This window comes from Littorina saxatilis, linkage group LG9 (assembly GCF_037325665.1).
Source record: "Littorina saxatilis isolate snail1 linkage group LG9, US_GU_Lsax_2.0, whole genome shotgun sequence".
NCBI lineage: Eukaryota > Metazoa > Mollusca > Gastropoda > Littorinimorpha > Littorinidae > Littorina > Littorina saxatilis.
Genome location: NC_090253.1, coordinates 16,339,333 through 16,353,635, shown reverse-complemented (window position 1 = coordinate 16,353,635; position 14,303 = coordinate 16,339,333). Strand labels below are relative to the sequence as shown.

Here is a 14,303-nt window from a genome sequence, read left to right as displayed (position 1 = left end):
AGCATCAGACAAAAACGGCTGAAAAGCCGGAGCGAAAACGAACACGTCCGTGTTCACTGTATTGAAGACTTACAAATCAGGGAAGAAGGAGTGAAGAAACTACTTCAGAACATCAAGATAGCAAAAGCACCAGGACCAGACCAGATCCCAAACCGCATACTGAAGGAGTGCGCCAATGAACTGGCCCCTGGACTCACTGCCATCTTCCAGCTGTCTGTCGACTCAGGCTGCCTACCGTCCGACTGGACAAATGCAAATGTCTCCCCCGTCTACAAGAAAGGCGACAAACACCTTGCTGAAAACTATCGCCCCGTCTCCCTCACCTCCGTACCCTGTAAGCTCCTTGAGCACATCATCTGTAAACACCTCCTCAAGCACTTAGAAAAGAACAAAATCCTCACCAACCTCAACCATGGCTTCCGATCAGGCTACTCATGTGAGACACAGCTCGTCGTCACACTTCAAGACCTCTGCAGGAACTATGACAACGGTAAACAGACCGACATAGCCATCCTGGACTTTTCAAAAGCTTTCGACACTGTGCCACACCCAAGCCTGCTGTATAAATTACAGAGTTATGGTGTGAAAGGCAACCTGCACAGCTGGCTGCAAAACTTCCTGACGAAAAGACTGATGAGAGTGGTAGTCGACGGAGAGGAGTCAGTTGAAGTCCCTGTAGATTCAGGCGTACCACAGGGTACCGTACTCGGACCAGTCCTATTCCTCTGCCACATCAACGACTTGCCAGCGTCTGTGAAGTCACAAGTGCGCTTATTTGCAGATGACTGCCTCCTGTACCGCACCATCAACTCCTACAGTGACCACCACATACTCCAAGCCGACTTGAAAACCCTGGAAGAATGGGCAAACACCTGGGGCATGCGCTTTAACGCAAAAAAATGCTACATCCTTAGCATCAGAAACAAGTCCAGCTTTTTCTACAACCTGGACAACCACATTCTCCAGAAAGTCAATAGCAATCCCTACTTAGGCGTCACCTTTACTGATGACCTCAGCTGGACCACACACATCAACAAAATCGTCAAAAAGGCAAATTCCACCCTCGGCCTACTTAGAAGAAACCTCCGTTCCTGCCCACAAAGCTGTAGACGTACTGCCTATGTGTCCCTCATCCGCTCAACCCTGGAGTACAGCTGTCTCGTCTGGGATCCGTACAAACAAGGCGATATAGACAGCCTGGAAAATGTACAGAAACGAGCAGCCAGATTCATTACCCAAAACTACAGGGACCGAAACCCAGGATGTGTCTCAGAGATGCTCAGCAGACTACAGCTTCCCCCACTCCAGGAACGCCGGAAACAACAGAGACTCACATTTCTGTTCAAAGTGGTCAGAGGGCTGGTCCCCGCAGTACCCCCTGAGAAATTCATCCAGCAACAAAAATCAAAAAGACAAGTGAAACAACGAGTGAACAAAGACTTTACATCATCAGCCACAGTCAGAAATATCACAAGAAACAACAGCCAGTGCTTTACTGTGGAGTGTACTAAAACACCAGTGTACAAGTACTCTTTTTTCACAAGAACAGTTATTGACTGGAACAACCTTGATGACAACACGATCCAGTCGTCAACGGTCAACGAATTCAGAGGAAAACTGCCAACCGCTGACTAAAACACCAAGTGCTCTCCCCAAATTCCGCCAACGTATATTCCCAAGCTTGGGACCTGTTGGCGTAACTTATCAAGATCAAGATCAAGCGCTGAAGAGAGTATGAGTATGATTCAAAGATGGCGGCAAGGTCAGGAAGTCACGCGAGACTTCGTTATATTAAAGGGTCAAGGTCGCTCTTTTTTTAGGGTTACCTCCCCTTGTTACCAAGGTGACGATTCAGCGTCCTAGCACTAGACTGAAGTAAATTGCATTTATGTGAGTTGGGATAAGAATGTAATTTAATTTTACTTCTAAAATTGTGACAGTAAAGTGAACATTTGAACTATGCCTCTATGGATTATATTATGAAGCTGTTGAAAACATGCAGAGATTGTACTCTCCAAGGAAAGATCGATGGGACGATCATTTGAAGGTGAGTGGGAAAACTTGTCTTAAGGCCATTTAGGGTTGAAAACTCTACAGTGAATTACTGATATAACGAACTAAAATGTATCTCCCTTGAGATTCGTTGTACCCGGACTCCACTGTAGAAGGCCTGCGCCTTATCCACTAGGCAATTGTGCCCGTTGCCTGTGTAGATAAAAAGAACATACCTTTTTTGATGTTTCTTCGTTTGGTGTGGGCTCTTCTTTCTCTTCTGTCTCTGGCATTTGCTCATCTTTGTCATCTTCCTCCTTTGTGTCTGCACTGTCTTTGTTGAACACAGCCATCGGAGCCCATTCCAAGTACAGGGGTAGGTACTTAAACTGAAAATAATCATTATCATTACTTTCCTACTTTTCTTCTTCTTCTTCATCATCATCATCATCATCATCATCATCATCATCATCATCATCATCATCATCATCATCATCATCATCATCATCATCGCTGTTGCCATAATCATCATTTCTTTTTCATTCGCTACAATTTTCCACTGGTATTTAGTGGGGACATATCATGCCATCTCATTTTTGCAGTTTATCTAGATTTCTCGACTGATTTCACGAAACGAATAATTTCAAAACCGTACAAGGAGAGAGAGAAAGTTTGCCTCAATAAAAGCAAGAGTATTCACTCTTTCAAAACCGGTACAAACCAGACCGAGTTATTTCTGTAGTTCATCTATCTGTCTTTTTTAGCTCACCCTTCTGTAGGCCAGTTTGGTGAACCCTCGCTTGGCTTCTGACGGTTCCTGAAACTCTATGATGGCTGAGCTTCCGTGTGGCGGCAAAACGACTTTGCTGACTGTGCCGTACTTGCTGAACACCTCTCGCAGCTCGTCAGCCTGTGTCTCCGCTGGTAAGTCCTTGGCTAAGATCACTGTCTTGCTTCTCTCCCCGTCTGCCTGTCAATTGGAATAAATGAACACAAATGAATGCACGCACATGCACACATACACGCATGCGCACATGCCGGATCACACACACACACGCACACACCGGATCACACACACACACACACACGTATGCACGCACGCACAAACACACACATTCACACAATTAACACTCTCACTCATGAGCTACATGTGAACATGTGAAGCTTCAAAATGTAATCTCATTTTGTTGGTTACAATCATTCAATAAGTATGATGTAAAATTCAGAGATAAAGGTTTGTAGCTATACCTGACTAAAACTGTCGAGAGCAACTCCGTTTTCTAAGAGAAACTGCCGCGTTTCCTGGACCAGTTGCGTTTCTCCCAGCGCCATGCGCACACCAAGACTGCCTTTTCCACTCTGGAACAAAATTCACAATTATAGGATAATATAGGTAAAGGGATAACTTACAATTCAGAATTATTGATAATACATGTACAGGTAAAGGGATAACTTACAACTCAAAAATATACTGCAAACAAAAATGCCAGAATATAAAAACCAGTAAGGTATGACAACTGAGAACAAAGAAAACAGCTAAGGTAACACCACCAAACACATTCACCCATCACTAAACCAAACCCACCCACCCACTCACCAACCAACCAATCCGTGCATTATAATGTGAACTTACGTCATCAAGAATGTGACTTTTGTCTGTCTGGTACTTGGTAGCCATTGCCGTGGCAACAGCATTGCTACTCAAAAACAGGGTGTTCCAGTTGTGTGAGCTGCACAAAACAATGGGAAAACCGACGTTCACAGAAATTTGAGAGCTTTGTTTGAAACAAAATTGTATTCATAATACATGACATGAAACAATTGAAAAAATGCAACCAGGACACAAACTCAAGCAAAATCTTCTTTTAAGTAACCAGAACAATAATAAATTACACACATTTTCATGATGGTCCTTTCTTTCTTTATTTGGTGTTTAACGTCGTTTTCAACCACAAAGGTTATATCGCGACGGGGAATGGGGGGAGATGGGATAGAGCCACTTATTAATTGTTTCTTGTTCACAAAAGCACTAATCAAAAAATTGCTCCAGAGGCTTGCAACATAGTACAATCTATTACCTTACTGGGAGAATGCAAGTTTCCAGTACAAAGGACTTAACATTTCTTACATACTGCTTGACTAAAATCTTTACAAACATTGACTATATTCTATACAAGAAACACTTAACAAGGGTAAAAGGAGAAACAGAATCCGTTAGTCGCCTCTTACGACATGCTGGGGAGCATCGGGTAAATTCTTCCCCCTAGCCCGCGGGGGGATTTTATGATGGTGGACATGACAATAATAAACCATAAAGAACAGATTGTGGGAGTGGAGGATGAGGAACTAAAGCTTCATTGAGTTACATAAGTGTGAAAGAGAAAGAGTCTGAAGTCTGAAGTCTGAATGTTTTAATGAGTAGGCCTTGGGCCCTTTTCATGGAGATGAGCACATCTCAAGCACCAGCATACAAATGCACATAGTAAACAAAAACAAGAACATCCTACTCATTATATATACAGTCGAACTCGCTTAAGACGAATCACTGGGGATCGTGAAATAAGTTCGTCTTAACCGAAATTCGTATTAAGAGATTTGATTGTTTTTTTGTTTTTTTTTGGTTTTTTTTTATACATTCTTTTGTACATTTTATGTTATTTCAATTTGTTTCTTTCGCAACTTTCATGCTGCTTCACGTTTGGACAATAAAGTGACATTCAGTTACATGTTCATGTGTTACGTTTTTGGTCACACACACACACAAACACACACACAAACACACACGCACACACACACACACACACGCACAGACAGACAGACACACACACACACGCACACACACACACACACACACACACACACACAGACACACACACAGAGGTTGATTCTATTCTCCGTTTCTCGCACACCATGATTGTTTGAACATGTCCGATTTTATTCTCAATAATAGACAAAATATGAACAAGAGGCGAAGCCTTCAAGGCTCACGTAAGAAATCGACAAACAGTAACACAAACTCAATCACTCCGTCACACATACACACACACACACACACACACACAGTAAGCATAGGTGAAACTGTACAAGAAAGCGAGACCCTGGATCTGCCAAGTAGTCTCGGCCCGCTCACAATAACAATGACCGAGACTTTCAGTAATTCTTTTGCGTGACGTCTAACCCTCTTACGTCATAATGTGACGTCTTCAAATAGTTTCTATCACACACGTCAAACACTTTTGACCGAGACGTAATCTTCTAAATCTTAAAGTTTCTATCACACACACACGCACGCACACACGCACGCACGCACAGACAGACAAAGTTTATCATCGCATAGGCTACACTTACGTGAGCCAAAAATCAGAGCAAGACACGATGAACGTCTGTAATAGACAAAATATGAAAACAAGCAGCAACATGTGTCGACACCCTGACTTTAATTACAACAATCACACTTTTTACTTTCGTCAATAGATCGGGAAGGTCTGTCGTGTACCAACAATCGGTCATATCCGGGGTGACCGCGAGGGACTCTCCTGTGATCGCTTTGCAGTTGATGGCTCTTCGTTTTTTAAAGCGATGTAGCCAACCATTGTTTGGAGAGAAGTCGATTGCCAATTCGGTGGAAAGTTTTTGAGCTTTTGACAGCAGAAGAGGGCCAGAAATCGGGACACCTTGCGATCTTATCTGTTTGAACCACGTGTAAACTGCATCATCCAAAATCTTGCCGTTTTTGCTTTCTCTCATTTTTTTGGATGTCAGTGGGTGGGATGAGTCGCTGAAAGCATCGTTGATCTTCACCCGATTTTTGAGTATGGTAGACAGGGTGGATGCCGATATCCCATGCTTTGCAGCAACCGCCGATTTTAAACCAGTCTTCAACTTCATGTCCACGTCGCATTTGTAAAATTTGTAGTTTTTTCTCAAGAGAGATCGCTCGTTTCTTATCTGCCATCGTTGTAGGCGATCTGTCTGACTGCAGTCGCGATCAAAGCTGATCCTTATATCAGTCATTCATGTTCAGTGTCTGAGCTATCAATCACTTTGATTCTAAATTTAAATTTGTTTTGTGAGTACAGTACAATCAGTTTAACTTTATTCAGTGATCGGTTGAGCGATGGTTCAAGCAGTCGACGCAAGGGAAGATACTCTTTGCAATATGATTACATCCGGTCCATGTGCGTTGATAAACATGGCGGAACACTTGCATTCCGGCGCTTTTGACACATTCAAACTTCTTAAATTCCCATGATATGTCGATCTCGGGACGAGTTTAAAGATTTCGTCATAAGCGTGAGTAAATTACAGACATTATGCATGCTTGGGAATCCAAAAAGTGCTCGTTATAAGCATAAATTCGTTATAAAGAATTCGTTTTAAGCATTTTTTTTAAGCATGAAGAAAGAGGTATTCAGTTGGGAACTTAATACTAATACGTCATAAGTCAAAATTCGTAACAAGCGTGTTCGTTTTAAGTGGGTTCGACTGTAATCCTATTCCAATAATTCCGGTGTGCTTTTCACACACTTGCGCGTACATGGGTGTTTGTGTTTGCGTGTGGTCATATGAATGGTGTGTGTCTGTGAGTGTATGTTTACGAGCGCGTGTATGCTTTGTAAGGGAGTATTGCCCTGTTTCGTTTACGGATTACGGATTACGAATGGAAAGCGCCTTCATGACAAATGTAGAAAAACGTAGCAAGAGAAAGAGAGAGGGAGTGAGGGGGTGGGGGAGAGCAAGAGAGCACGAGTGACAGAGACAGTGTAAAGATGGAACTATCGTGAACTGAACCAAACTTCATTTCATAAGGATTAAATTTTAAGTTTGCCCAAATCTGTCCACCTCTCCGTATTAACATATACATACTATAGGTTAACAAAAGGGGGGAAGGGATGCATGTGTGTGTGTGTGTGTTAGTGCATGCATATGCATGATAAGGAAACAGGATGTACAAAACATGACCGGATGTTTACCTCTTTGCCAGTGCTTTCGTCTTCTCATCCTTCTGTTTTTTGTATGAAGATTTTTCTGCAAATAAACAAAAAATCTAAATGCCGGCTTAGGAAGCAACCAAACACATCAGACAGAGAAAACACTGTCTTACAAAACGATGCAATTTGAACACAAACTCATCAAAGGCCAAATGCTACATATTTTTGACATTTTAGAATTTTAGGGAGAAGATAGCTAAGGAGTGGAAGCGCAATTATGACACTTTTTCCCCATTGTAATTATATGTGAGTGAATTAATTATTACTTTATATTAGTCTTCCATTTTTTGCTGAAACTTCATCCAGGTATAAACTGTTGCAGCTACAGGAATGATGAGGGATATATTACACACAATAACAACCTTATAAACACCAACACGCGTACCTGCTGATGTGTACTTTTCCTCTCGGTCTTTCCCAGGCAATATGTGTAACATCCGTCCCTGCAACACACACACACACACACGAAATATATCACGTGTACTTTTAAAGTTGGTTGCATTCTATCACACTTTTACATTCTTGGAGTACAAAACCTTTTTTTCCCCAAACAACAACAACAATCACAAACACACACACACATGCGCGAACTGACAACATCATCTCATTCATTATTATTAATTCTTCCCAGTGGAAGCTAAGCTAGCATAAAAAAAGAAATTAAAAAAAGCACAGGTGTGTGAATAGTTAGGTGTAGTCAGCCAACCGCACTTCAGGCAGAATGATGAAGGTCTTTTATGTGCACAGCGGTGACATGAAGATGGGACATGGATACCACCTGTGAGTCATCACATAAAGTTGAAATGTGTCCATATCAGGGCCTGAACAAAATAACTAAACAAATAAAAAGGTCTGCTGAGGGAAGGTGACTCTTACCATAAACGCCTTTCCATCCAGTTCTGCGAAAGCTTTGACAGCATGTTCCGGCATCATAAACGTGACGTGTGCAAAGCCTTTGATCTTTTTCGTGAAAGGATCCACAGGCAGGTCAAAGTCTGTCACTGGCCCTGTAACAACATCCATCGTAATTCAATCAAGCTGGGTTCAGAATGTAACAGATTCTGTGATTGGTAAGATTATCGGTTATTTTGTAAAAAAAATAAATTCTTGGACAAGAACAAAATTGGAAATCAACAACAACAAAAGTATCATGAAAATGAAGGGAACAAATTTCTGCAGGGCACCTGAACCACTAGGCTACAAACCCGCATCAGTAGTGTACCAACTTCATGCAAACAAAATGGTAACATATAATGAACTTGTTATCACCATCCAGCAACTTACCAAATTTTGCAAACAATGGTTCCAGAGTATCTTCCGTGCACTGGTAGGCCAGGTTCCGAACAAACAGACGCCCTGACTGAAACAAACAAAATAAATTTTTAATTTTCTAAAACCTGGCTGTGTTCATAAGCCTAATGTTAACAACTTAATTTAAGATCTAAGCAAAGGGAAGTAAGCACTCTAAATGCATACGACATGTGTAATAGAGAAAGCGAGAGTTATCCGGAACACTTCTCCTGGCACCTGAGAGAATATTCGACAAGCATTGAAATGAACAAGCGACTTTCATTCTCAAATATCAAAATCAAACTTAACACTTTCGTGACGGGAGGTGACTATATTAGTAATAGCGCTGCAACGCCCACGGACGGGAAGTGACTATTTTAGTATTAGACATACAAGGTACACGACTCGTGATTGCTTCCCGGTTTTGGAAGCTTGCAGTAAATTGAGTTGTTTCCCTTGACACACTTGGTGTGCCCTTCCGCCATATGTAAAATTAGCCTGGTTTGAGCGGTTTTTTTGAGAAAAAAAATGAATCGAAGGCGAGCCTTGTCACGGGAGGAGATTCTCCCGATGTTGGATCTTGAGGACCCTGTAGATCATGATTCCGACGTTTTGTTTTCGCCTCAAGAAAGCGATAATAGCAGTGATATTGAGGAAGAAACAGTCCCGTTGTTGCTGCTAGTATGAGTCGGCAAACTACACGTGTTAGGGTGGTACTGCATGAATCTTCGAATGTGTAGTTGCAAGGGGGGCGTGGCAGCACTGATAACAATAGATGGCTGGAGCCTAATCCTTTTGGAAATGTTCATAGGTGTACAGTTGGGACTTTGTTGTAAAAATGTGACTTATATTCAATATGGATTACCTAGACATCATTTGGTGAGTGTCACAATTTTGTTTCATTTGAGTCAGGATGCTGTGAGTGAATGCGGGATTTGCTTGTTTTTTTCTTTGTACTGTCTCCTTATTTCTGTGTAGAATTTTAACAATATTTCAGCTAATTCATAGGTTTTACACCTTGTTTGGTTATAAAATTATTTATAATACTTTCTGTTAAAAAATAACTTTTAAAAAAGCAGTGGAAAAGAAAACACACACAAAATGTCGTGTTTTTCCTTTCGTCACTCTCAGTCGCAAAGGAGACACAACGATTTGTGTAGGTTCTGTAGATTTATTAACAGCTGGAACAACGGTGACAATATCTCTCAGCACAGTGTAAGAAAGAACAAGTGCAAGACTGGTAAAGAACAACAATACGTGTGCGCAGCCCTACTTATATAGTTAATGGACATACGAGAATATTCGGGAAACATCGACACTAATCTGGTTAGATCTACACAGTTCCATCTGTTCGATGAGCGTCTACGCTTACGTCATGAGTGACTGCGCACTAAATCAAAGTAAGTTCCATAATGTTCTTTATCCTTCCATTCGATTCCAGTGGTATCTAGCGATCTCCACAACACCTCCCCACCTAAACTGATGCTACTCCTCAAGCATCAACAGCAAAGTCTCTCTGTGGGTTTGCGTGTTCTCTTTGACCGTCTTGTACCTTTGGGTTTGGTCTGTCTCCGAGTTTGTGGCACAGTTTCCAAGATCTCCATGGGGTGATCTGTTACAAGTTCAGAAACAGTGTCCACTTCCTCACCAGGTTCATTGTCTTCCTCAGTGGTGTAGCGTGGCTGTAGCTGTTCCCAGTGTCGTCTCCATACTGGACCATGAGGAATGACCATGACGTTGAAGCAGCGAGTACCCAGAGACTTCTTGATGACTGCTGGTACCCATCGGGGTTGTTTGTCTCGGCGAGGTCCATGGTACAGAGCATACACAGGATCTCCGGCCTTGTACTGTCTGGTTACCTTGACGACAGCTTTCAAGTCTGGAGTCATCTGAGACTTGGATGCCTCCTTGGATTGCTTGCCCTGAGCGATGTGGGCTGGCGAGGGCAGCAGAGTGTCGATCCTTTCCTTGTGGATTTGGCTGTAGTTCCTTTCTGCAGCCGTGAGAGTCTTGGACACGTTGGCGATTGGGCGCTCGCTTCCATCTGGATAGCGATGAAATAGGACTGCTCCAATTCCAACGTTGGACGCGTCACAAGCTAGTCCCAAAGTCTTGTTTGGATCGAAGTGTACCAGAACTTGATCCGAGGAAAGCACATTTTTCAACTGTTCAAATGCTGCCTGTTCCTCATCTCCCCACTTCCAGGGGTTCGCCTTCTTCGTCAGGCGGTAGAGCGGCTCTGCCATGCTGGCCAGGTTAGGGATGAACTTCCCGTAAAACTGAACTGAGCCCAAGAAAGACTTCAAGCTTGAGACGTCCGTAGGGGCTGGCATTTTCAAAACTGCCTCGACCTTCGATCCTTTGGAGATCCCTTCGGCCGATAAGGTATGTCCAAGGTATTCCACACTGGCTTGTGCGAACTCGCACTTTTCACGACGACATCTGAGTCCTTTGTCGTTCAGACGAGTGAGCAAACGTTCCAGATTGCTCAGGTGGTCGTTGGCGTCCTTCCCGCTGACGAGTATATCATCTTGGAAGGCGGCAACACCAGGTAGATCACAGGTCAGGTTTTCCATGATCTCTTGAAAGTAACCAGGTGCTGACTTTATCCCGAAAGGAAGTCGTTGCTGCAGGAGTACCCCACGGTGAGTGCTGAGGGCTAGCCTGCGTTGACTCTCTGGTGCCAGCTTGATCTGGTTGTAGGCATCAGCAAGATCGATCTTGGTGTATCCGAATCCACCTCCTAGCTTCTGCATCAGTTCCTCTGGGAGTGGCATTGGATGACGGTGATCTTCAAGCTGATCATTGATGCCCACTGAGTAGTCACCACAGATCCGTAGCTTGGGCTTCAGGGTGCCCGAGGTTTGTGCCTTACGAATTGGTACCACTGGCGTTCCGTATTCGTTGAACTGGACTGGCTTCCAGACTCCTTTGGCGATGCCTTCTTCGTAGCCTTTGGCGAGGTCATCACGAAGAGCGAAAGGTACCGGACGTGCCTTGTGAAAAACCGGCTTCGCATCAGACTTGAACTTCACGTCCAGTTCGAAGTCCTTGAGACATCCCAATTCTTGTTTGAAGAGATTTGGGAATTTATCAGACAGTCTGTGACAATCTCGTTGCAGGGCAGCATAAGGCGCGTTGGAGGTCGCTGGATGCGTAGGTTTTGCACCCTCACTCTTTGCGTGACTCTCTATGCTCCTCAGTCCTAGAGCATTGTCCACAGAAATTCCCAGAGTCTGGATTGCGTTGCGTCCTAGCAGATTCAGATGAGGGATCTTGGTGACGATGTACGGAATTGAGCTTTGCTTACCAGTCACTGGATCCTTGGTTTGGCCCATGAAAGTTCCCAGCACGGGCAGGTCGTGCTTGCTGGCAGACTCGTAACGATGTGTGACGTCATCCAGCTTCGGTTTTCCTAGTTGCCTCCAGACCGGAAGAGAAACAAAATTTCCCGTAGTTGCGGTGTCCAGTTCCATGGTGAACTGTCGGTCCTGGATTGTTATGGGTACATCCAACCTAGGAGTATCTTGGGGAACTTCACCGAGGATCGCGTTGACAAGCTCTGCTTTCGTGACTCTCTTCACGGAAGCTTGGGAATGTCGTTCCCGATTCTGATGTTGCTTTTTTCTACAGACAGCTTCCAAATGTCCTGTGACGTCACAGTATCGGCATTTGGCGTCTTTGTAGGGGCAGTCTGTTGCTTTGTGGGCCTTTCCACATCGGTAGCACTTCCTGTCTGTGGAATTAGACTGCTTGTGGTTCTTTCGTGGACCCGTAGTCTTGTTCTGGTGGACCTTGTTGACTGGCATGGTCTTGGAACCGTAGACAGTTTCCTTGGCAACCTTCGCTGCGTCTTCAGTCTCAATCGCGACTTGGACAGCACGTGCGAAATCCAGCTCTGTGTCCTTGATCTTGAATAGAGCCTTTAAGACAGCCTCATTGTTGACAGAACATATGAATCTCTGTCTCAGAGCTTCGTCTTGTGGGTTTTTGATCGAAGGAAAGTCACAGGTAGCGGCGTCTTGGCGTATGCGCGCTGCTAACTCCTGGAGAGTTTCGCCTGGCTTCCGTTTCATGTCACTCCAGAACTTGAAACGTTCTCGCACTATGAAGAGTTTCGGGTCGAACTGTTCTTTCATGAATTTGACAATTTCGTCCATTGTCAAACTGTTGATGTCCTTGGGCGGATTTTGCTGAGTAGCCAGATTTGCCAGTTGTTTGTAGACCGTAGCAGTCTGATTCGTCAAGAAAACTTGAGCCTTGCGCTGCTCCGGCACGGAGTTGGCGACCACAAACGTGCAAAATCTTGACCAGTAGTCAGGCCACAGTTCCGATGTTGCATCAAACGCAACAAAAGATGGGATTGCAGCTGCCTGTGTAGTAATGGGAAAACGTAGATTCGAAGCACTCGGATCGTCGTAGCTTTCCTCCCTGGCAGAAGCTGCGGCACCACTGAACACTTTCATCATCATCTCCATCTGGTGCATTTGTTGCTCCATATCTTCCTTGTGCTGGCGTTGCTGTTGCTCCAACTGCTCCCTTAGAAGCGTTATCAGCTGCTCTGTTTCCGTCATTTTGCAGTAATAAGTCACTCCGAATAGACAAGGGAAGTAACTGTCGGCGACGCCAGTTGTCGTGTTTTTCCTTTCGTCACTCTCAGTCGCAAAGGAGACACAACGATTTGTGTAGGTTCTGTAGATTTATTAACAGCTGGAACAACGGTGACAATATCTCTCAGCACAGTGTAAGAAAGAACAAGTGCAAGACTGGTAAAGAACAACAATACGTGTGCGCAGCCCTACTTATATAGTTAATGGACATACGAGAATATTCGGGAAACATCGACACTAATCTGGTTAGATCTACACAGTTCCATCTGTTCGATGAGCGTCTACGCTTACGTCATGAGTGACTGCGCACTAAATCAAAGTAAGTTCCATAATGTTCTTTATCCTTCCATTCGATTCCAGTGGTATCTAGCGATCTCCACAACACAAAAAAACGTTAAAAAACACAAATTATCCCCCTTTCACCCCCCCTTTGCTAAAACAAATCGCGTGACAAACTTATAAATAGCACGACTGCACTGGGCATCCATTTTTTAATTAGTACACAAAATTTGGTGGTGATTGGACTTAATTCAAGCTTGCTAGACAGATTTCTTTACAGTTACTGTTTTTTGGGAAGTTTCTTGGTGGCAATGCTAGTCACAATAGTGTTAAGGCAAGCAAATTTTTGGTAAAGCTACTTAAATAATAGAATGAGATCATTTACTCTTACTTACAAACTCTTTTTTACTAAATAACACTTTTAGTGATTTTGCCCCAGTATGATACCCTTTTCTTTAGAAAATATACTGATCGGAGTTCATAATGTGTTGCCGCCGGTCACTTGCGGCAATGATAGCAGGCACATAGTGATTGCTCACAATGTGTTATGATCGAGGTGTGGGTTTGGCTTGAGGTCACGTGCGTCGGTGATCAGCAACCAATCGGCGGCGAAGCGTTGGCTCCAATGAGCATATTTTTCGAAAGAAAAGGGACCCATACCGAGCGCACACTGCATAACATACAGATCAGATTTAGTTATTCATTCTCATGGCAGGTTAAAGCCAATTAGCAGCGTGGTACTTGCTTTGCTTCGTCTAAAAGCTCATTGGACTCAGCATAGGAGGCTCTTACTCTACCACACCGCTTAGAAATCCTGACAGATAGTTTTCAAAAAACGTCTTTCTTTCTTTCTTTATTTGGTGTTTAACGTCGTTTTCAACCGTTCAAGGTTATATCGTGACGGGGAAAGGGGGGAGATGGGATAGAGCCACTTGTCAATTGTTTCTTGTTCACAAAAGCACTAATCAAAAAATTGCTCCAGGGGCTTGCAACGTAGTACAATATATGACCTTACTGGGAGAATGCAAGTTTCCAGTACATACTGCTTGACTAAAATCTTTACAAACATTGACTATATTCTATACAAGAAACACTTAACAAGGGTAAAAGGAGAAACAGAATCCGTTAGTCGCCTCTTACG

General features: G+C 43.5%; 1 protein-coding gene across 2 annotated transcripts in view; it reads right to left on the bottom strand.

Annotated features, from left to right (window-relative positions):
* LOC138975419 (probable RNA-binding protein 19) overlaps nt 1-14,303 on the bottom strand; it is a 52,070-nt gene that overhangs the window by 25,855 nt on the left and 11,912 nt on the right. For both annotated transcript variants that reach the window (XM_070348098.1, XM_070348099.1), the window contains exons 12-19: nt 8,268-8,343; nt 7,860-7,990; nt 7,369-7,426; nt 6,966-7,020; nt 3,626-3,722; nt 3,241-3,351; nt 2,762-2,962; nt 2,229-2,381 (exon numbers count right to left, since the gene is read on the bottom strand). In XM_070348098.1, coding sequence (XP_070204199.1) covers nt 2,229-2,381; nt 2,762-2,962; nt 3,241-3,351; nt 3,626-3,722; nt 6,966-7,020; nt 7,369-7,426; nt 7,860-7,990; nt 8,268-8,343 — 882 coding nt within the window. The remainder of the gene's footprint in view (nt 1-2,228; nt 2,382-2,761; nt 2,963-3,240; nt 3,352-3,625; nt 3,723-6,965; nt 7,021-7,368; nt 7,427-7,859; nt 7,991-8,267; nt 8,344-14,303) is intronic.